The 24,978-nt window shown below is 37.9% G+C and overlaps 1 protein-coding gene across 1 annotated transcript in view; it reads left to right on the forward strand.

The window, feature by feature from the left end:
- Nucleotides 1-24,978, forward strand: part of HELZ (helicase with zinc finger) — a 123,826-nt gene that overhangs the window by 64,506 nt on the left and 34,342 nt on the right. Inside the window, exons 22-27 of the mRNA XM_081109694.1 lie at nt 1,196-1,343; nt 7,937-8,120; nt 9,705-9,933; nt 16,677-16,881; nt 23,384-23,435; nt 24,434-24,624. Of these exons, the coding sequence (XP_080965820.1) occupies nt 1,196-1,343; nt 7,937-8,120; nt 9,705-9,933; nt 16,677-16,881; nt 23,384-23,435; nt 24,434-24,624 (1,009 nt within the window). The remainder of the gene's footprint in view (nt 1-1,195; nt 1,344-7,936; nt 8,121-9,704; nt 9,934-16,676; nt 16,882-23,383; nt 23,436-24,433; nt 24,625-24,978) is intronic.

A 24,978-nucleotide genomic window follows, 5' to 3' on the forward strand; every position in this document is an offset into this window, starting at 1 on the left:
CTGTATCACACTTCCTGTGATCTGGCTGGAGGGGACTCAAAAAACAGCACTGTTTCTAGGGACCAATTATTCCCAGCAGTGTTACATGGTCTCCTGAGTTGCAGATTATGTTTACTTTTATGTTTGTAAAAGAAACTTCAGAAGTCAGAGCTGTAATTTTTCACAGAATAGGGCAATTCTGGAAACTAACACTTTAAGCTTTACTAGCTATGGTATATTTTTCTGTGACTGAATATATAGTATACGTGTAAAAATACATGATGTAATAAATAAATATGTTGATAAACTATATAATGGTTTGCTTATTGTGTCTGTCTTATACAAGGAATCTGTTTGAAAGGGAGGAAGGAAAACCATGAAACTTAGTAATAAACTTTTTAAAGGATTCTATTAAATATAGTACATATCCACATCCATAAAAATAAAAATATCATAAGTGACAGCTCAGGGAATAGTCATAAACTGAGTACACCCATGTGACTGGCACCCAGATCATTAAACAGAACATTCCCAGCACTCTGGAAAGCCCCTCCTTCAGCCAAAAACTTAAAATGTTTTAAAGTTTAGTATGATTTAATAATGTTGATTATGCCAGTCATGTGAAAACCATTTTTAGGTTTCTCTGAAAGCAATAGAATAAATATAAAAATTTAGATTTAACTGTGGCTTTGTTAATATCTCAGTATGTGCTTCCTTTTTGATTGTTGCCAGTCATTCGCTGCAGTCCTTGATGAGTCAAGTACTAGCTGGTATCTTCTGCAAAATGTATTCATTTTATTGTTAAAGACTTGAATGTCCTTCAGTTGTGTGTATTGTTTCAATATCTGAATATCTTTGTTTGCATATATATGATCTAAATCTATTAACCAAGAAAATATACTAGCTAGCACATTTCCTCACAGAGCAAGATTCTCATCTGGTATTGAACTGTCGTCATTTATTCCTTTTCGTTCTGTATTCTGGCTTTGTACCTTACCCAAATCAATTCATTTAGCAATTCGGAGCCTATTCTGATGTCATTGCTGTGATTTTGGAGAAAATCTTGGCCTCATTGGTATTAGATGCTTGGATTAAAATTAATCATGGACATAAAGCAACATTTTTAGGATTGACTGATATATTTATTTTCTTATGGGTGAATTGAATTTTGATAGTAGATTGCTCTTTACTTATTTATTTTGGTCTTTTTCTGCAGTTACACCTCTGAGCTCTTCTATGAGGGCAAACTGATGGCCAGTGGAAAGCAACCAGCACACAAGGATTTCTACCCACTCACTTTCTTTACAGCTCGAGGGGAAGATGTACAAGAAAAAAATAGCACAGCTTATTATAATAATGCAGAGGTACCTTAGTTCTTTTGCAAATTGTTAATAGTTCACAGTCACATAGCCTGGTCTTGTTGAGAGCATTTATTTAAAAATTTGGGTTGACATCTTATTAGGTATTGACTTCATTTACATGAAAATAGTATGTAAAGTTCATTCTTTCTTGTGTAACTGATTGGTTAAGATGAATCTCCTATAGGAAACAAAACCTTTGAATTACATGTTGTCTTATGATAAAATACAAAATACATGACTTCATTGAAAAGAAAAGTTGGTATTATTTTATATATATTACTAGAGGCCCGATGCATGAAATTTGTGCAAGAGTAGGCCTGCCTTCCCCCGGCTGCCGACACCGGCTTCCCTCTGGGACCCGGGCTTCTCTCTGGCTTCCGGCACTCAGGACCTGAGCTTCCTACACAGAGGGAGGCCCTGCCCACCTGCCCGCTGGTTGGTGGCCTGGGCCTCCCTCTTTGGGGCAATCGTGGAGCCCCCCTATTGATTGCCCCGCTGGCCGGTGGCCTGGGCCTCCCTCTGTGGGGTGATTATGGGGTGATGGCTGGGCCACCAACCAATTGCATTGCACCTGCCTTGGCTGGCCTGGCACCAGTGGGTGTCATAGTGTGGTCCTGGATGGTTGTCCGGATGGTGGTTCTGTTGTTTGGCCATTCAGTCGATTTGCATATTACCCTTTTATTATATAGGTTTATTGTTAGCCATCTAAAATAGACTATGATTATATTTTATAGTGCATACTCAAATGACATATCATTTTAAGTGAGTAAGACTTGAATTGCAGAATTCTGTGCTCCAGAGAGATCACACAGACTGAGGTGATGATGTTGCTAACCCATTATGTGCTACAACTTATATGGTCCTCTTACAAGGTGACTTTAATTTCAGAAGAGTGTGAGTAGTATGAGGGGTCAGATCAGGCAGCAGACAAAAAGTTGGTGAAGTCTTTAGGGGTCAGCAAGCCAGAGACCCTTTAGATAAGTTCTGGTCATCACAGTGCATGGAGTTTTGGACTTCAGGAAACCCAGAGAAGGGCTGGGGGGAGGTTCCTGGTTAATCATTGGGGGAATTGCTCTTGATCTACGATATCCATCTTGCTTTATTCCTTAAGTCCCATTCTTTACTCATTTTATTTTCAAAGACATGGCTTTTATGATGTAATAGTAATTCACTTTTCTTTAAAAAATTGATCAGAGGCCTGTAGTTAGAAGTTGGTACAAGGAAATCAATAGCACCCACTTGATAAAATCCTAGCTGAAAGCAAAGAAACTTGACATTTCAGTTAGTCTGTGCCATTTAATTTTAAGAAAAGGTAAACTTTTCTTTAAATGTTTGAAATATTGACAAATAACTCTAGGTTTTTCTTTATTACTTTTACTCTCAGGTTGCAAACCACTGACCTAGAAACTAGAAAACTAGCAATGGTGGGGTGAGTGCTGACATGGAGAGGCAAGCTTGGACTCTAGCAGGCTTGGTGGTCCTGCCTTGCCACCAGGGGTCAGAGCTGAGCCCTAACTATAATCTTGAGGCAGGGTCGGTGTTTGCCAGAGGCTCAGCTTCTCAGCCAGGGCCACTTGTTCCTTCATGGGGACATACATGTGTGTTTCCCAGGAAACCTGCAAGCTATAGAGTATATAAGGTGCATCACCCTAGATCAGTCGTCAGCAAACTCATTAGTCAACAGAGCCAAATATCAACAGTACAACGATTGAAATTTCTTTTGAGAGCCAAATTTTTTAAACTTAAACTATATAGGTGGGTACATTGTTATTAACTTAATTAGGGTACTCCTAAGGCTTAGGAAGAGCCACACTGAAGGGGCCAAAGAGCCGCATGTGGCTCGCGAGCCGCAGTTTGCCGACCACTGCCCTAGATTGTCAATATACTAAAAAAATTTGGGGGGTTGGATAAAGAAATATTTTTCATATTTTAAACACAAAGATTTGTGTGAACTTTAAATATTAACTATGTAACTTTAGAGAAATGTGAAGCCACCTTGAACTTCACCACTAACTAGATAATGGTTGTTTAGTCACTTTCTTCAGCCCAGTGAGTTCCTCCAGTGAAAAGAGCCTGGAGGCTCTTTCTTCAAGGGGCAAAACCTAATCCTTGTTCACTGGGGCTGATAGAGTGGGATAGATATTGCTTGGGCTAGGAGTAGAAACTCATTGGTTTATAGGCAAGATTTTCAAGTTTTGAATACCAGTGTAGGCATGCTTGGACTTTTTTTGAGGGTAGAGTATGTATAAGTGAAATTCAGATCTAGGAAACCAACCATGGTAGGGTGAGTGCTGACGGAGAGAGGCAAGTGTTCTAAAGCAAGTGGTACCAGTTACATCAATAGGGGAAACATGAGATGTTTTTCTTGTATAGAGGTTCTGACTAAAGTTTAGGAGGACATTATGAGATTTGAGAATGGTTTAGATTTCATCATTATAAAAATACTTTTGACTCACACAGACTTACAGTCATAAGGATCTTAGAACAGAGGATGAAATTAAAAGTAAAATTAAAGAATCTGGAGCTGAATATTTACAGCATTTTTGTTGTGTATAATTGTCCTTTGTTTGGGGAACATGTTTTTTTGTTTTATATCATGTGTTTGTCTATTATATGAATTTGTGTCTTTCACACGCTTAACATGGCAGAATAAAAGAGTGAGAAAGGTCATCCCTTTTATTTTCTTTTTCTTTTTTTTTTTTTTTTAGAAATTTCCCATGTTTTAATGTTGATGATGAATTACATTTCTGTTTATACAACAAGCACATGTATTGTGCTTACTAAATGAAGGCACTACTCTGAACACTTTGCTGCTGGGGTCCAACCCCAGCAGGTCCAGGGGCCCCCAAAGGTGTGGACGGAGTCAGCGAAGAAGGAATGACATGGAGTCAGCATTCAGATGATCATCATAGCGAGGTTCTCTAGCCAGGTTCTGTGTCTAGGTTCTTCAGTCAGGTTCGGTCGCCAGATTCTGTAGCCAGGTTCTTCAGCCAGGTTCTGTCTAGGTTCTCCAGCCAAGTTCTGTAGCCAGGTTCTGTCCAGGATCTTTTGCCATGTTCTCTCGCTAGGTTCTGTCTCTAGGTTCTGTCCCTTTTATTTTCTTTCTTTCTTTTTTCTTTTTTTTTAAAATATATTTTATTGATTTTTTTACAGAGAGGAAGGGAGAGAGATAGAGAGTTAGAAAGATCGATGAGAGAGAAACATCGATCAGCTGCCTCCTGCACATCTCCTACTGGGGATGTGCCTGCAACCAGGGTACATGCCCTTGACCAGAATCGAACCTGGGACCTTTCAGTCCGCAGGCCGACGCTCTATCCACTGAGCCAGACCGGTTTCGGCCCTTTTTTTTTTCTTCTTGATTCTGACTGTACTCATATCCTATAATAATGAAATGGTCTCAATATAATGCCAAGTTGGTGGATGGAGGGAAGCAGAATTTAAACACTAAGCACCAATACATGATTCTTAACCTTGAGAAATTCAGTGTGAAGAGAGGAGCTATGGAAACAAGATGGGATAAGTGAGAGGTAGAAAGACTTGTACAGTTATTAAAAAACAAATCCACCAGGTATGATGGAACTTATGGCAGAGAGGGGACATGTTTTTTGCCTTATGTATACTGGGACTCTGTAGTTAGTTGTTACATATATTTATAATTGTTATATCTTTCTTGTGGATTGACCTTTTTATTATTTTAAAATGTCCATCTATATCTCTGGTAATATTTTGCTTTTGGTTTTAAAGTCAATTTGTCTAATATTAGCATAGTTACTCCAGCTAACTCATGGTTGCTATTTGCATGGCATATTTTCCCACCCTTTCACTCTTATCCTTTTATCTTTACCTTTGAATCTAAAGTATGTCTCTTATAGACCAAATCATTGCATCGTGTTTTATGCTTTTATTTTAATTCTAGTCTAAAAAGAATTTCCTTTTGATCAAATTGTCTAAATCGCTTACATCCTATATAATAAATCCTATATAATAAAGAGCTAATATGCAAATGGTCATTGTGCCCTCGTGCCAGAGCCGGGGGACCAGAGGCCGCACCCCTGCCTCAGGCTGGGGTACCTGAGGCTGGGCCGGGGAACCAGAGGCTGTGCCCCCGCCCCAGCGCCAGGGCCGGAGGACCTGAGGCCATGCCCCTCACCCTGGCACCGGGGCCAGGGGACCTGAGGCTGTGCCCCCCCACCCTGTGGGGCTTGACGGGTGTGGGGCTGGCCAGGTCTGGGTCTCGTATGATTTTGAGGAATGCGCGGGTGGATGGGAACTTGACTCTGGGTCCCGCGGCACACCCCAGACTGACAGGAGGGAGATTTTCAAATACATTTTACTAATTTTCTCTCATCTCTGACACTTCTATTGTAGAGAAAGGGCAAATAGCAATATTAAAATGTTTCCTCTTATTAATTCTCTTTTAATGTGCACGAGTTTTGTGCACCGGTCCACTAATTTACTAAGAATGTTATTATTGATACAGGCTTAACCTCTGCCTTTTGCTTTTTGTTTTCTATATCATGTGTTTTTTGGCCCTTCTTTTCTCTTTTACTACCACTGTTTGCATTAAGTGCATTTTTCTTTTGTCATATTTTAATTCCTTTAATTATTCATTAATGATTTTTGATTTGTTTTCTTAGTGGTTTCTCTATGTCTTACAGTATACATCTTATCAGAATCAACTTCAGATTTAAACTAACTTAATTCTAATGAGATATGGAAACTTTACTCCTACATTTCTCTATTCCCTTTTTTGTGCTATTATTGTTTTTTATTTTATACTTACGTATATTACAACTCAACAATACATTGTTACAATTATATAATTTTATGCCTTTAAGGACTCTGAGAGTTTGCTGCATTAACCTTCTTATTTACTATTTCTGGTTCTTTTAACTACTTTCTGTAGATTTGAGTTACCATCTGTCAATTTTCACTCACCTCCTTTGTACTCAGACCCACCTGTCTTATTCCTTACAATGAGATCACCGTGTCTTCAGCACAGTTTGCTCTTCAGAATCCTTGGACAGTCTGTGTATTTGATGCCCTTGCTGTTATATCATCATAACAGTAGGGTGACTATCATCCATTGAATTTGTATCTGGAAGTGGAAACTACATTCTATTCAATAATCTTCAAGTTCTTGAAAGGAATAAAAAGTGTCAAATTTTACTCACTATATTTAATGCTGTCAGTTTATATACTATTAGTAAATTCTATATAATAAAGAGGGAATATGCTAATTGACCATCACACCCTCACAAGATGGCGGCGCCCACAGCCACAAGATGGCGGCGCCCACAGCCACAAGATGGCGGTGCCTAGTTCCCTCAGCCCCACTGGGGACCTTGGGTCCTCCTGCACCCCCCCACTGACTGAGGCTCAGGCAAGCAGGCACAGCCCAAGGAACAGGCAAGCTGCTGATGGCAGCTGCCCAGCCGCCCAGGGCTGGTCCGAGGCACAGGTAGACAGGGCTGGCTGAGGCTTGCGCCTCAGGCAGTGGCAGCAACAGAGCTGTGATGGGGGAGTCACCTTCCCCTGATTGACGGGTCGCCTCCCATCCCTGAGGGCTCCTAGACTGTTGAGAGGGGGCAGGCCGGGCTGAGGGACCCCCCTCGCCCTCCAGTGCATGAATTTTCATGCATTGGGCCTCTAGCAGTAAATAAATAAATAATATATTTAAAAGACATTAAAAATATTTCTCCTTCCTCTCTAGACTCTTGTCTGATCCTCTGTTGAGCTTGTGTTATATATATATATTTAATTGGGAATTTGTTTTCTAAATGCACAGTAATCTCTTAGGCAAGGAACATGTTTTCTTAATTATTGTATTTCCCACTGTGCTAAGCATTGAAACGGTTTGGTCAATTCATTGAATTAAAATAGATTGACCTACATTAAGAGCCCAATAAATGGCATCTAAAATATTCATTTGGGTAAAATATGCCATTACTTTATTGCAAGGTTCATGAAATGGCTTGGGCGAAGTTGTACTGCTAGATAACAGTGAATTCTGAAGGTCTGTCTCTGATCCACATTTGTCCTAGTCCCAGCAGTGGTTAGGTACCAGATGCTGGCTGCTCTGCTTAGTTATAGCAGTGGAGGAAGGGCAGTGCTAGGCCTTGCACTGCTGAGACTGAATGGTGGCACTCACTCTAGGCATCTCTAGTTGGTGGTTAGGTTCTTTTGCCTGATCTGGAGAGAGTGGACTGAGAACTACTGAGACTGTCAGGATTTGCTTCTCTGTTTCCCTAAATGGGGTTGTCAGTTTTATGGCCATATCCTTGTCCTTCTTCCTACACAGGAACTTAAACCTGTCCTTATTTAAGAACGGAGGAGACTGGGTAAAGGGAGGGGCCAGTTGCCATTACATTGTCTCATTTTCATGTTTTCACTGGCTGCATTTTAGAATTTACTGTTTGAAATGTAAATAAAATGTTTTAATTCTCAATGTGTTTATAAAAGCAAAGCATTATTCTTATTTAGAGGTAATTTTAAAATGATAAAATGGAATCCTTTATACATCTATTTCAGTTACCATATTCTTTTCTCTAAACACTTGTGTAACTTTTAATATGTGTATGTATGTTTGTTTAAAGGTATTTGAAGTGGTGGAGCGTGTGGAAGAGTTAAGAAGGAAATGGCCAGTAGCATGGGGGAAGTTAGATGATGGCAGTATCGGTGTGGTGACTCCATATGCTGATCAAGTGTTTAGGATACGTGCTGAACTTCGAAAAAAGAGATTATCTGATGTTAATGTAGAAAGGGTGCTAAATGTTCAAGGTGAGTATTAATTGAAACAAACTAAGTTATTCAGATGATTAAATCTTAAAGTGTGTGCACATTGGATTTTTAATTCTCAAGATCTCTTTCCTGGAGAAGTAATTATGTCTTCATTTCATATCAAGTTCTTTAATGCCAAATTTGGCAATTAAAGATTGAGCTCATTTATATGTTTGTTAGATTTTTATATCCAAATAAAAGAAGTATGAACAAATTAACTTTTTCTATGACTGTAATTGTATAAATTACACACGCTATCTGTAGCATACGCCTACTGTTGTTACATTCTGAGGACTAATTTGTTCATAAAGATTTTTACAAAGCAAGTTCTGCTTAAATGCATTTTTAAAGGCACAGCTTGTTTCCCATCTGCAGACTTTCCTCAGTGAATGGTTACCAGCAACTAGTTGCTATAAAATTTGTGCTTTTAAATAATGAAACAACACTATGATGTGAATGCTGAAAAAGCCTAGTACAATCTCAGGTTTCATGGTAATATACAAGAATAAGAATAATGTAATTTCTAAATCATGGGGAAAAATAACTCCCTTGTACCACATGTTGTCCAGATCACACAGAATTTGGGTACATTTTAGAAGGAATAGAACTAGTAAACTAGGAAGCACCCAATGGAGATCTGGCTATAGAAACTGCCACATGGGAGTCAGGAGTGGTCGAAAGAAGTAGGATTGTTTGGCCTACAGAAGAAAAGACTAATGTGAAAACTGTGTTCAAATATTTGGAGGTCTGTCATAGAAAGAGGGAATATACATGTTACTATAAGAATGAGCATTAGAAATTTATTGTACGAACTATATTCAATAAGGGTTCCTTATGGAATCAGCAAGAGGTTAGATGACCCTGCTTTAATGAAGGTTCCTTGTATTGAGTGGGACTTCGGAATCACTAAGGCTGGTTCCAGCAATACTAAAATTTAAAAAAAATTACCATTTAACCATTTTTATGTGTTCATTCCATTTCCCTTTTCCTCCCAGCCCCTGGCAACCACCATCGTACTTTCTATCTATAAATTTGACTACTCTAGGTACTTCATTTGAGTGCATTAATACACTATTTGTCCTTTTGTGACTGGCTTATTTCATTTAGCATAATGTCTTCAAGGTTCATTGGGTTGTAGCCTGTGTCAGAATTTGTTTCCTTTTTAAGGCTGAATAATATTTTATATATGTATATGTGTATATACACATTTATGTTTTCATCTGTTGGTGGATACTTGGGTTGCTTTCACCTTTTGGCTATTTTGAATAGTGCTGCTGTGAACATGGGTGTACAAATATCTGTGTGAGTTCCTGCTTTTAATTCTTTTGGATTGATTCCCAGAAGTGGAATTGCAGGATCATGTTAATTCTATGTTTAATTTTTTGAGGAACCACCATACTATTTTCCATAGTGTTTTATATACCATTTTACATTCTCGCCTGCCGTGCATGAGTTCCAGTTACTCCACATCCTTGCCAATACCTGTCATTTAGCAGTAACATTAAAAAAGGCAGAAAGAAATGCTTTTATTCTATCAGTCCTTCAGAATAACAATCTTAAGTCTTTTTTATTTATTTTTAATAGGAAAGCAATTCAGAGTTTTGTTTCTTAGCACAGTACGGACAAGGCATACTTGTAAACATAAACAGACACCAATTAAAAAGAAAGAACAACTGCTGGAAGATTCCACAGAGGATTTAGATTATGGTTTTTTATCTAACTACAAACTTCTCAACACTGCCATCACAAGAGCACAGTCCCTGGTTGCTGTGGTAGGTGATCCCATTGCTCTGTGCTCCATTGGAAGATGCAGGTAATTATGTGTTCCTGATTTGAGAAATTAAAGGGGAAAATGTAGAGTAATTTGTATACCTATGTGTACATTTATTTATATGACCTCTTGGCTAATTAAAATCAAGTTTAACTTTACCTGATAAACAGAAGGAACACAAAAAAATATTGCTTTGAGTCTATTTTATACTTAATTGTGTATTCATTCATTCAGTCATCAGTCAACAGATGTTTCTCAAGTGCTTACTATGTTCTAAACACTCTTCTAGCCACTGAAGACAGGTCAGTGAATGAAATAGACAAAAATCTCTGCCTTTGAGGGGCTTACATATTATTGGGGAGGAAAAGAAGACTGACAATAAACAAAATAAGATAGTGTTATATTTTACATGGGAAGTTCAATGGAAGAGAAATAGCACATTAAGGGGAATTAGGAATGACGGGTCTGGTGGGGTGGGCTGGCTTGTGATTGTCATAGTGTGGTCAGAGGAGGCCTCGCTGAGAAGCTAACACTGGTGGTGAGGGAGTGCGCTGTGCAGACCTGGGGTAAAAGTGCTCCAGGAAGAGGGAACAGCTAATACAAGGATCCTGAGTGGGTGTTTTGTGTGTGTCTCTTTGATGGAAATGACATATCGATACTGTGTTTTTTCCCTTCATTATTGTTTCAGCTCATTTTGATGAATTTCCTTCTCCACTCATTTTTCTCTCAAGGCTTCCTAATGTAAATAATTTTTCCTGTCTGGTTAATCCAAAGGTTCTGAAAATCAGGGTGGTTAAAAGTTGTTTGTTACTTGTCTTTGGATATCATTGTTGGTATTACTTAGATTTGTAGTCATAGTAACTATTTCTACTAAAGTGCTGTTAAAATGTTAACATAAAAATTTTCTCTATACACTTTTGATTTATACCAGTTAACAGGGATTTTAACTGCATGAAGCCAGCAATATAAGACTTGGCATTTGCAGTATTTAAAAACTATGTTAACATTAACAAAAAATCATTAGAATAGAAATTTATAATATTTTATGAAAAAATGGTAGGGATTACTTAAAAATTTTTAAAAATATATATATTTTATTGACTTTTTTACAGAGAGGAAGGGAGAGGGATTGAGAGTTAGAAACATCAATGAGAGAGAAACATCGATCAGCTGCCTCCTGCACACCCCCTAGTGGGGATGTGCCCGCAACCAAGGTACATGCCCCTGACTGGAATCGAACCTGGGACCCTTCAGTCTGCAGGCCGAATCTATCCACTGAGCCAAACTGGCCAGGTCTACTTAAAATTTTTTAAGTATTGTAGTACCTGTCAAAATGAGTTCAGAATAGTAGAAAGTGATATAGACAGTTCTAAATATGCCTTTTTGATATGTTAGAATTAAAGTAGAAAGTGGCCCTCTTTAAACTAGGCTTTCTGTTGCAATATAGATATGGCAATATTTTACTGTCTTTTTTCTATTTCAGCAGCAAAAAAGCATTCTATGGAAAGGGTAACCATTTGAGACCATTAAGAATAAGCTGCAAGTATTAGAGTTTAGGACTCCAAAAGAAGTTCATATTCTTAATAGGGAAAACCATTAACAAAGGGATCCAGAGGAGCTTTAATTTATGGTTACGTTATGAAAAATAACCTTTTAAAACTTGAATGGCCCTAGCCAGTTTGACTCAGCGGATAGAGCATCAGCCTGCAGACCAAAGGGTCCTGGGTTTCATTCCAGTCAAGGGCACATACCTTGGTTGCAGGCTCTTCCTCTAGTCAGGGCTCGTGCAGGAGGCAACCAATCTATGTGTTTCTCTCACATCGATGTTTCTCTCTGTCTTTCCCTCTCTCTTCCACTTTCCCTAAAAATCAGTGGAAAAATATACTCATGTGAGGATTAACAACAACAAAAGCACACAACTTCAATGGTTTATGAATGTATAGCTAAACAATTCTGCTGTAAAATATGTTTTGATTTCATATTTAAAATATAGATTTCCATTTATTTTTAGCTGGCAATGACAAAGACTTGGGGAAGGAAATATATTAATTTCAAGTTACAAATTAATAAAATTAAGCATATTAATTTGGCCTTCCTCCCGAGAATTTTACTTTAGTTATTTTATTGTTTATTGAAAGTGTATGTAGGTGGAATATTGCTGTGATAGTGTATCATTTTTCTTCTGTTTACTATTTGATAAATGTGAGAGTACATATAGTTTGATTCGAATTTAATAGATTAAAACACATGTGTAAAATGGGATGGCATGTATTAAAACTAACTAAAAACTGTTGGGTGAATGAATAGGTAAAATAATAATGTTGAGCCGCATGTGTTTTGGATTCTCCTTATAAATAACTCCAAATATTTACCAACATGAACACTTTTTAAAAATCTTTACCCCTTCCTATAGAGTAAAGGACTGTGAATTGTATGAGATCAGCATTTTCACCCCATCTCTGATAAAAACCGTTACTTTCTCAGAGCAAATGGGTGAATGATTCTTTCTGAGGCCATGCTGGCAGATTTAGTTTCTTAATTTTTAACTTGAAGCCAATTCTACTGGTTGCTTATTTCTTATTGCTAAGCTGGGGTATTCGAGAGACTACAAATTAATTTGTAAGCTAAGCAAAATACTTTCAGAGAAGTAAGTATATTGTGTAGGGAGAAAAAAGTCATGTGACCAATAGCTAAATAGGAATGTTGATTATGCTATTTGGACTGTTTAATCATGGCTCTAATCCAGCAGTTCTCAATCTGTGGGTCGCGACCCCTTTGGCAGTCGAACGACCCTTTCACAGGGGTCACCTAAGACCATCCTGCATATCAGATATTTACATTATGATTCATAACAGTAGCAATATTACAGTTATGAAGTAGCAACGAAAATAATTTTATGGTGGGGTCACAACATGAGGAACTGTATTGAAAGGGCCAGAAGGTTGAGAACCACTGCATCCAAGAGCTGATGGTTGAGGACTATGGATATTTATGCTTTAATCTTTCTAAATTTGTTAGAAATTTAATTTCACAATACAAGTAAACCTGGAGATCATAATATGATTCTTAGGTACTATAAAAATGGAGGCATACATTTTTTGTAATTTGATCTAATCATTCATCCTCTCGCCCATTTGATATTTAAAAAAACACTAATATGATATTTCCAAATAGTGATCAAGTTTTCAAGGAATAATTACTGTGTACATGCTATCACTTTAGAAGGCAACCGACTATATAATCTTTTTTGTTGTACTTTATTTACTAGAGGCCCAGTGCATGAAAGTTCATGTGCTTGGGGGTGGGGGGTCCCTTAGCCCAGCCTGTGCCCTCTCACAGACTGGGACCCCTTGGGGGATGTCCACCTGCCAACTTAGGCCCTCAGGAGATGTCCTGAGGCTTAGGCCCGACATCCTTAGTGCTGCCAAAGAGGTGGGAGAGGCTCCCGCCACCACTGTTGTGCTCGCAGCCATCAGCACTGCTTGTGGGTGAGTGGAGCTCCCCCTGTGGAAGTGCACTGACCACCAGGGGGCAGCTCCTGCGTTGAGCATTTGCCCCCTGGTGGTCAGTGCTCATCATAGCGACCCGTCGTTCCTGGTAATTTTGTTAGGGTTAATTTGCATATTACTCTTTTATTATATAGGATAGCTACTGTTTATTGATAGCTTTCTCTGTGCCAGGTGCTAGGTTAAGTGTTTTGCATACTTTGCCATGTTCAGTCATCCCGACAGCCCTGCAATGTGGGTGTTTTATTTTCATTTTAGATGGGCTGCCTGATTCAGAGAGTTGAAATTACTGCCAGGGTCACATAGCTGTTAAGTGGTTCACTCACACAGATGTCAGATTGACTTGAAAACCCAAGCTCTTCTCACTGGTTTACCCTGCCTTTCCCAGGATAAATCTATAAATGGAGAGAGGCAAGGAGGGGAGTCATACATGTCTCCAAACCAATATATTTGGGGAAGGTCTTCTATTTAGCTGAGTTTCTTTATTTGCAAGTTCCATTTACTCTGTGAGATATAAATGTATTTCACATATGTGTAGAGGTGTGTGTATGTGTGTCTGCACACACACACACACAAACACACACACTCTGTCACCTAAGGACATCAAGTGATTTTTCAATGTTTTATCAGTGATCCTTGAAGCATAAAAAATAAAACCAAATTTTGCATCCATGTAGTGATTAAAACTAAATGTTATGTCTTTTGAAATACTTAAAAGTGTAGAGACACACTTGAAAAAATTGTTAACATAAAAAATAGGTTCAGATTTTAGGGAGGGTCTAAGACTTGGTGAAGCCTTAGTGGTGAATTCTTATTCTCATTTTGAGCGTAGATGAAATTCTCAATTGATCTTTCAGTTAAGTGTTCAGAAATGTCTTATGATGCCATGCATAGTGCTTCATTAAAGTATTAAGGAATTCAAGGTCAGTGCAAATAGTCTTGAGCCTTTACAAAGAGAGAAAAAATGAAAAGTTTTAGCTTTAAAACAAATAATTTTTAAAGGAATAAAAATCTTTTTCTGAGAAGTTTAAAAGTGAGAAGTCTTCTCAATAATAAAATATAATACTGTTGATAATAAAATATTTCAATAATAAAAAGTTTAATAATAATACTGTTGGTGCCCTATTTTACACATGAAGAAACTGAGGTACAAAGAGAAGTTAAGTAATTTGCCTGAAGTTACACAGCTACTGAATGAATGACAGCCACTTTGAATCCAAGCAGTCTAGTTCTGGAATCCAGGCTCTTGACCAATTTTGCTATCTCAATGGGGCAATTAAAATAGAAGTGAGATTTCAAATGGAAATTTCAGGTTACTTTCAGAACTAGTTTAACTTGATTAACTTACAGTGTTTAGTATTACTTTTGAATTGGAGACTTTCAGTGTAAAGGCTGCTGCTTTGAGATTCCTGAGTTTTTACAGACAGACTGTCAGGGAGCTACTAGCTTCTTGTTGAGTCTGAGGTTGTTTGAAGGGACTTCAACTCCTGTTCCTTGCATTTGAGGTCAGTGAGGGCAGTATAGGAAGAAAGTATGGAGTTTAAAAGGTAGCTTGAAAATAGAGCAAAGTTCTAGTATTTTGGCCAAGTAAGCTGAAAATATATTGTAAGAAATTGATATTAACAACTGAGCTAGAATTAAAGCCAATCCATTCTCTCCTTGTTGTGTTAGTGTGTCTTGAGGTTTCATACAGATATGAAATGACACTCTTATAAAACTGATATTTTATCAATTAGACCAAAAACTTCCTTTTGAATACAGCATGTAGTAGAATTGTGTTGATAAATATTCAAACAGTTGAATATTGTGGCTTTTTAAATCAAAAGGGTGGGAAAGTTTATGGATTTTTAGATCCTGAGTGCTAATTAAAGGTAGTCCTTCCTTAGCTATTAGACTATGAGGAAAAAAATTTCTTGATTCCTTCAGAAGAGTGCTTAAGAATAAAAAATAAAGAGCAGATTTTAGTGTGTGTTTCTTAAAAACACACACATCCTATAACTGAATGACTAAATTGTTAGCCTTTATGACTTATTGTCAAGAATACATGATAATATTTTGTAGCATTTTCTACTTTTCCTGTTGTTGGCATTTGGGCCTGAAATTTTTTCAGGACCCATCTTTTAAACTCATCTTTAAGAAATTAGAAAAGATGGTAGAAGATATAGGTGAGAGAAACATACTTTGAAATCAAACTGCAAAGTTTTATGAATATATTAATAACCTAATTTTCATTCATATGCTAACTTTTATAATATAAACCTTTTCACTTATGCTTCTTGAAGCCATCTTGATTACCTGCTATCCACATGGACACAAGGATACCAACTTGGGAATCCATTTCACATATCTTTTATAGCATAATAAAACATTATTTGAACCTCATATTAAAGATAGGCATGCATATTTACAATAGTCATTTAAAATTTTTAAACATTTTATATGTTGTCTTTTATAATCTGTTTTTAATATTTTATTTACATTAGAGATCAATTTTCACCTCTAGGAGCAACAGTATACAACTACAACAAGTTTTGAATGTATTTTTCTCCTTTAATATTTATTAATGTGATTAGGAAATGAATAATCAGCATTAAAATTACTGCTCCAACTTCCTGTATTTTTCATAATTAATTTAACTCAACTTAGTCAATGTGATAACTTGTGCTTGTGACAAGCATTTGTTAAGTAAGAGAAAAATACAGGAATAGCTAGTTATTTCTTAAGAATCCTCATGAGGGGTTTATCTACTTTGTGTATCAGATTTACGTCCTGAGTTGGCTTTTCTTTGTTATCCAGCACCAGGCTACGTTGGCTCTATAATTTAAACTAGTTTAATTTGCGTGTGCATGTGTATGTGTGTGATATATATGATATGTGTATGTGTATATAATGTATCTGTGTACATATATGTATATATAAGTATGCCTAGAAGTACAAATCTTCTATAAAATGAGTTATGTTTTTTGAAATCCTTATTTATTATGTGGATAACAAAAACCATCATTCTAGGTCCATGGGGATAGTTGAGCATTGGCCATGTTACTTGCGATTGATCAGCCAAAATTAATTGAGAGCATACTAGACATGGCTCTCATTTCAGAATCAACCTCTGAAGTTTTATGATTTAGTGGGAAGATTATATCTGAATCACAGATGAATATCGAACCTGAGGAGTTAGGGTGGGGGAAGGAAATTTGAAATGATCTTCAGTAGCTTATGTTTATTTCTGTGCTCTCACCCACTGAAATAGTAAACTGATCTTCTCAATCTTTTCTGTAGGAAATTTTGGGAGCGGTTTATTGCCCTGTGTCATGAAAATAATAGCCTACACGGAATCACTTTTGAACAGATCAAAGCTCAACTAGAGGCTTTAGAACTAAAGAAGACATATGTGTTGAATCCACTGGCACCCGAATTTATTCCCCGGGCCCTAAGACTGCAGCATTCAGGAAGTGCCAACAAGCTGCAGCAATCACCCCCCAAGGTATAGCCTGTTAATGAAATTTGAAGAGGCTAAAGTGAGAGAAAAGTGCAGAGGTGTCAAAGGTTTATTGAGCTGCTAGTTACTTTAGGTATTCAGCAAATAGTTTCTGAAAGGAAGTTGTCTAGTGTGGAAATACAATGTGGTGTTTAGCCATGGTTAATGTCATGGTCATCCTCAAAAAGTTTTCACTTACCTGATTTCTTCTTGTATCCTTTGAATAATATAATATCCTACTCCTCTCTACTGATAGACTTATTTTAGCAAGATGTGAATAATACAAAGCAAATTTAAAAGACTAGACTAGCACACTTATTAAAAACATATTTTTGTAAGGAATAACATAACGATATCTGTGTGAAGAAAATAGGTCTAATCCTTTCTTGATTAAGTATGCCTAGAAGTACAAATCTTCTATAAAATGAGTTATCTGTTTTGAAATCCGTATTTATTATGTGGATAACAAAAACCATCATTCTAGGTCCATGTGGATAGTTGAGCATTGGCCATGTTACTTGCAATTGATCAGCCAAAATTAATTGAGAGCACACTTTATATGTTCTATAATACTAGACATGTTCATTTCAATACTGGTTCATTTCAAGTGGTATTTGCCACAGTGAGAAAATTTGGCCAACTTCTTGAAGGTTACTTTAGTTGATTTTGACCTATATTTGTTGTATAAGAAGTAATCCAGTGAGAGGAAGTGGAGGTGGGAAAGTCAAAGCCATTTCTACTTTTGAACCATAGTTATTTTGGGCAGAGACAGCTGGTTTATTTACTATACTGCCTGAAAAAAAAATTCACTTATCATCTAGGACAGAAAGTTGTGAGAATGACATGTTTAGTATTTGTTCCAGTGTTTTGGTGTATTTAATAGAGTATGTCAGTTTTGGGCTTCATTTAAAAAACGTAAAACCTAATGTGTAAGCAATAATTAATGGTTTATTATCTGGAAAGTTTTTTAGCTAAATCGGTATTAAGCTGAAAATAGAACTACTTTCTATGTAATATACTATTATATATTCTTAGTTTAATAAAAATGAACCTAATCCTATATAATAAAAACCTAATATGCTAAGTGTCCAGTCCACCAGTCGGCTGTTCAAACAATCAAAGTGTAAGATGCTAATGATATGCTAAGGCTGCTCAACCACTTACTATGATGTGCACTGACCACCATGGGGCAGACAGTCAATCGGTCAACCAGTCGCTATGACGTGCACTGCCAACCAGGGGGTAGATGCTCCGACCGGTAGGTTAGCTTGCTGCTGGGGTCCAGCTGATCGGGACTGAATGAGATGTGCCGGACATGCTCTGGAGCCCTCCTGCGGTCCCTCCCAGGCCGGCCAACTTCCCACGTCCCTCCCTGGCCCCGATTGTGCACTGGTGGGGTCCCTCGGCCTGGCCTGCGCCCTCTCACAATCTGGGACCCCTTGGGGAATGTCAGAGAGCCGGTTTCTGCCCAATCCCACAGGCAGGCTGAGGGATCCACTGGTGCATGAATTCATGCACTGGGCCTCTAGTGTACAATAATGCGTTAGTGACTTGGAGTTACTAGGGGATTAAGAATTTTACTTAAATGAACCTTCTAGATTTCTAAAGCTTAAACTATTAATAAATAATATATTTTTTTAATCAAACAGTTAAGTTTCTTCTACATGCCAGCCATTATGGTAGGTGCTAGAGAAGTAGAGATAAGCAAATTAGCCTCCAGTGGCAGATGTTGGAGGGTAATGGCCAGATCTTGTTTAGGGGTCTATTGAGTGGGTGGAGGTAGTGGGGAGACATGTCAAAAACTAGAATATGTGCTCCATTAGGGCAGAGATTTTTGCCTGTATTAGTTACCGCTCTCTAGCCTCTGTGCCTAGTACAACGTGTGGCTCATCTTAGGTGCTTTGAAGTATTTTTCAGATGAGTGAGTGAAGTTCAAGAAAGAGTTTATGCAAAAGGCTTTAAGCTTTGGGTATGTGAGGAGTAAGGACCCCAGGTAGAAATGTTTACATTTTATTTTTATTTAAAATGTTGCAAAGTCATTTTACCCTTTGCACATTCTTAAATACAATAAACTCTTCCTTTAATCGAGCAAAGTGAGCATCAATTAATGTGCTTTAGATTCAGCTAGATTCAAGCCATCATAGCAAATGTCTGCTGATCCTAAGCAAGATTCTGCAATTTGCTTTTTTTAAATATGTTTTTATTGATTTTAGAGAGAGGAAGGGAGACTGGTAGAGAGATAGAAACATTGATGAGAAACACATCTATTGATCGGCTGACTCCTGAACGCTCCCTACTCGGGGTTGAGCCTGAAACCCAGCAAACCGGGCATGTGCCCTGACCAGAAATCGAACCAGTAACCTCTTGGTTCATAGGTCAATGCTTAATCACTGAGCCAAACCGCTGGGCTGGTTTTATTTGAAAGGTGAAGAAAATATATGTTGAATTTACTTGCTCTTCCAAAACCATAAACTCCCTGAAGTCTAGCCCCACTTTCTGCACATAGTGGTTGCTCAGTAAGTATCTGATAAGTGAATAATGGGTATGATGCAGCCAGCAGTGTGGCTTTTTTCTTTCAATGAGAAAATTGTGTAATTAAAGTCCAAAGCAGCCACCTCCCCAATTTTAAAAACTTTTTAGAGAATCTTCACTGAATCAGTAGATAGTATCTGTTATTTTTATATCAGTAGCACAGTGGTTCACCAAATCATCTATCTACCTGGTTATTGTAAATTATTATTTATGTCATATGCAATAATCAGTAGTATAAATAACTGAGGTATTGTGAACCAAAGGTTATTTCTATCACCTTACCTCCTTCCTCTCCCCGTATTCTTTTTTATTTCCATGAAATTGTTTTGAGGTTTGAATTTGCACTGGTGTCCCTTTTTATTTAATTTTCTATTATAGAAAATTTCAAACATTTACTTAAATAGAGAATAGTATAACAAATTTCTTATTCAACTTCATTAATGATTAACTTAATCTTGTTTCATCTATATTCTACTTCCTCCACTCCACCACCACCACATACACCCACTAGAAAATTTTGAAACAAATCCTAGATAATTTATTTTATGTGCTGGAGTCTTTTGATAAAGGAAAACTTACTTCATTGTTAGAAAAAGGTGCTATTTCTGAAAACATGATACTAAGCCATATGATTTCCCCCTAGATTTCTTAATGTTTAACTTTCAGCACAGTTCTGGGCATAAGAAATCTTAAAAATTAGTATTGTCAATGTTAGACTAAGCTTTAAAATCCAAGTAAGATTTCATATAGATAAAATAATCAGAAGGCTGGATCATGGTTAAAAATGTTCCAGGAACTGCTACCTCAGGGCTGTGTTTGTCAACAAAACATACCTTTTGCTGCTTAGCAAATAACTTTATTCTCCTCACTAAGATAATCAGTTCTGTGATAAGGTTTAGCAAAGGTACAAAATGTTAGGGGATCCAGGAGTGAGTAATCTAGCCAATCCTCATTGCCTCACTCCCTCCAAGAATCATTTATAACAATGTCTGTTTCATGGGCACCTGCAGAATTAGCAGGGAGAAAACCAATATCCCTGTCTTCATTCTGCTTCCTCCTAGGGCACTTGCTGGGAGCAGTGTTTGGAAGCTTTGATAAAATCGAACAGATTCATACACTATAAAAACTATTCAGAGGATAGATGGTGAAAAACAACTCACAAACTAAAACCTATAAAATAATGCTTTGGTCTTTTCAAAGGCTCCATTTCTGAATATTACCTATTCTCCAGTTCTCACATGTGGCCCCCGCATCTCAGAGCCTTCTCTCCCTTAGAACCTCTCTGACTTCCCCTTCCACCTCATCTTTCCTTTCCTTCTGTTGCATCTTCTGACTCCAACTGGAGAAATTGCTCTACTTTGAGGGTTCATGTGAATAGATTATGTCCATCCAGATGCTCCAGGATAATCTTATATTAAGTCCATAACTTTAATTATATCTGCAAAGTCTCTTTTGCCACATAACATGACATATTCAAGGGTCCTAGGGACTAGGGTGTGGACATCTTTGGGGGGCCATTCTGCCTCCCACCCTGCCTAAATCCTTGTGTTTTCTTCACATACTACGCAGTTGCCCCTGATTGATGGGTCCTTAGAGACTAAGAAATCTAACTGGCTTATTACCCTCTTAGAACTATCTTATCTTCTATGTCCTCGGCTCTTGTTTCCTCTGTCAGTGTGTGTGCCCCTGACTGCTCTTGTTGTCACTTCTAATTGCTCTGCTTCTGATCTTCCCACTTCTCGGCCAGCTCTGCTGCCTGCCATCTTCTCCTTTCACTTTCCTCCTTTCTCATCACTTCTCTCTTCCTCAGAAGTTTGTTTTTTATAGCTAGTGGCAATCACTGAGAAGACTCTCTTCTGGCTAATGAATCAAATATGATTCTATTTTGACTTTTTTTTTTTTTTACTTTTTAAAGTTAGAACTTAGCTGTCCTTTCACATTCATAACTAACCAACTGACCTTTGATGTTTAGTACTGATCTGAATATTTAATGTTGCTGACAGAGATAAATGAAGCATCACTGTACTTTTGCTCTAGTCAAGAATGGATTTTTCTTCTTGCTATTGATATTATTATCTCCCCCTTTAGTTTTCAGATATAATGTACAGATGGCAATTTGTATGTGTCTGAGGGTAAATTGTATAATGTGCTGCTTGTGTTTTTTAAAGGCTTTATGTATTACATTTAGCCAATGGAAAGAGAAAGAATTTTTTTAGCCAAGTCCACAAATTCAGAACTATTGTCTCTTCAAATACTGTTTCTGCCCCAAAGTCGTCATTTTTAACAGTAGACTAGTATACCATTATATGAATCTGCCATTGCTTACTTAGTAAATCCTTCATTGATGGACATTTAGGTTGTTAACATATCATCCCATGTATAAACAATGCTGTGATCAACATCTGTGCCAAATTCATTATTATTTCATTTGGAGACATCTCTGGAAGTGCAATTACTGGGTTAAAGTGTATGTACATTTTGGATGCTTCCAATAGGTATTGCCAAATTGCTTTCTGAAAAATTTGTATATTCTCTTAAGTACATTATATCAGTGTGTCTTTCTGTTTTTTTTCCCAGTAAATTTTACACTTGAAGATGCCATGAATCATACTCAAATTATTGTCATTCCCAAACTATAGTTACATTCATGTTACTGTTTTTTTTTTTAAATATATTTTTATTGATTTCAGAGAGGAAGGGAGAGATAGAAACATCAGTGATGAGAGAGAGTCATTGATAGGCTGCCTCCTGCACGCCCCCTACTGGGGATTGATCCCACAACCCAGGCATGTGCCCTTGACTGGAATTGAACCCGGGAGCCTTCAGTCCGCAGGCTGACGCTCTATCCACTGAGCCAAACCAGCTAGGGCCATGTTTTAAAGGTTCTCATCCTCAAGAATTGAAGACTAATATTTTCTCCTTGAAATACAACTTTTACATTTTGTTATTTATTTCATACAAAATTTACAGGGAAACTGCAAAGGAATAGAATTTAGGTTTAAGTTGTATTGGTTGCGTGTTTCTTTTTATAAAAAACTAGGGGCCCAGTGCACAAATTCATGTACCTTGAAAGGAACTGTGGGCCACGAGGCTGCGATGGGCATAGGGGCGGGTCTCGGCCCATCCTCTGCCCCCCCGCCTGGCCCCTCCTGCCGCTGCCCCCTGGCCCCCTCTCTGCCGGCAGCCCTGCTCTCGCCACCGCTGCTCCCACATGCTGACAGTGTTGGCCTCACTTGCACCTGCTGACAGTGCGGAGTGATTGGGGCTGGTGCCAGCAGCAGGTGCGAGCAGGGCTGGCGCTGTCAGAGGGTGCGAGTGGTAGCTGCTGTCCCGATCACCTCTCAGGAACGAGGTGGTGGAGAATCTCTTGGGTGATCAGGGCCGGCAGCTGCCACTCGCACCCCCTGGTGGTGCCGAGCAATCAGGACCGGCACTAGGCTCTGGCAGCGGGTATGAGCAGTGGCTCCGGCATCGGCTGCAGGTGTGAGTGGGGCTGGCGCCGGCAGCAGGTGCAAGTGCCAGGCAGGACCACGGTGCGTGGGAGCAAAGAATTTTTAGTAACCACCAGAGGCTTGCCTTGATGACAGAGACTGGCCCCCCGCCTTGGTCTGGCGCCCCCGCTCACCTGCTCCACCATCCCACCATGGCCGACGCCCGCCATAGTCCATGCGCGCCCCCTGGTGGTCAGCGCACGTTATAGTGACCGGTTGTTCTGCCGTTCGGTCTATTTGCATATTAGGGTTTTATATATATAGATTACTATGGAAAAAGAATTTTAGATATCCTTAACTTGGAGCTGAGAACATGTAACACCATGACTTTAATATTTAAAAAAAAAGTTCAGAATAGTTTAATAGTTATTAATTATGAGCTTGTAGTCTTTACATTTTAATTGTTGCTGTATACATGTAATTTGCATAGGAACTGGTATTGTTCTCTAATATTAAATGTGTTTTGTGTTTTTTTTTCTGTAAAGGGGAAAAGCCTCCAACATACCCAGAATGATCATTTCCAGAATGATGGAATTGGTAAGTGGAAACAGCCCTATGAAAACTCACTTTTATGATATGGTATTTACCACAGATTTCATCGTTCGAAAGAGAAAGGTGGGAAGAGGGAAACACACACACACACACACACACACGGACACACGGACACTTTGGAACTCATTTAACTCTTCTATTGATATGTCATTTCTTTCTTTCTTCTTTTTTAATCCTCACCCAAGGGAATATTTCTATTGAGAGAGAAATATTTTTAGAAAGAGAGAGAAACATCAGTGTGAGAGAGAAATATTGATCAGTTGTCTCCTGTACACATCCCCACCAGTGATCAAACCTACAACCCAGATATGTGCCCTGACCTTTTAGTGTACAGGATGATGCTCCAACCAACTGAGCCACATGGCCAGGGCTCATATGTCATTTCTTATAAGGGGTGATTTTGTAGGTACCAAAGTACATATCCAGAAACAGGAAAAACATTTAAGCCTTCTATGTAACCTAAGTTTTTGGAACATATTTATATCCTACAAATGTTGGGTCATACAGAATTCAAGATAAAGTTTATATCAGTTATTTAAAATGTTGCAGAATTATGCTTTTAAAATAATAATTGTTTATATTTCATTTTGTATGTGGCTTTATTACAATTGCAAGTCAAAACTTTATTCTGAAGACTTGTATATATTTTCCTAGTCTTGGAAGAATGTTTACTGAGAGTGTAGGTGTGCGCATGGTTTTCTCTCTTGAAGGACACATCTCCAGCCTCAGAAGACATTTAAAAATATGCTAGTTTATAAAAGAAATACTTTGCATATCTCAAGCTAATTTTAGGGAACATTTTAAAATGGTTATGTTATGTTTTTTTAATATGCATTACTCTTCCACACTAATAATTCTTTGATTATAAGATATCTCGTGGCAAACTTGGGAAATATATTTTGCTGTTGGATGATTTGAATTATTTTTGTCTAGGTGAATATGTACAACTAGTGAGTATACCCTTTCTCTATTTTTTTTTTCAGTTCAACCCAATCCTTCCGTTCTTATTGGCAATCCTATTAGAGCATATACTCCTCCACCCCCTCTTGGACCTCATCCAAATTTGGGAAAATCTCCAAGCCCTGTCCAGAGAATAGATCCTCACACTGGGACGAGTATTCTTTATGTACCTGCTGTCTATGGAGGGAATGTAGTTATGTCGGTGCCTTTACCTGTAAGTGGATGTTTGAGATACTTTCTATTGAATAAAATAAAATAGGCTTCACTAAAGTAGTGACTGTCCCATATAGTGTCCTACCAGCTTTTTATAAAAACTTTTCAATGCCTGTAAGTTTCTTTTAAAGCAGTTATTATCTTTAACCTTCTAATTTTGAAATGACCAAAGAAATGTGAATTTTTGCTTACTAGATTATTAGTGGCTTTAAAGAAATCTGTAAATTGGATATTTTGATTGAGAAGCCTTTGTATTCTTTTAAAATATTTTTACTGGGAAATTGAGCCAAAAGTTAACAGAGCTAGTAAATTGGTCTCTTGTTTTGTAAAGTGATGTTTTTCTTGGATCTTTGCA

This window comes from Myotis nattereri (assembly GCF_964212035.1).
Source record: "Myotis nattereri genome assembly, chromosome: 16".
NCBI classification, from domain to species: domain Eukaryota; kingdom Metazoa; phylum Chordata; class Mammalia; order Chiroptera; family Vespertilionidae; genus Myotis; species Myotis nattereri.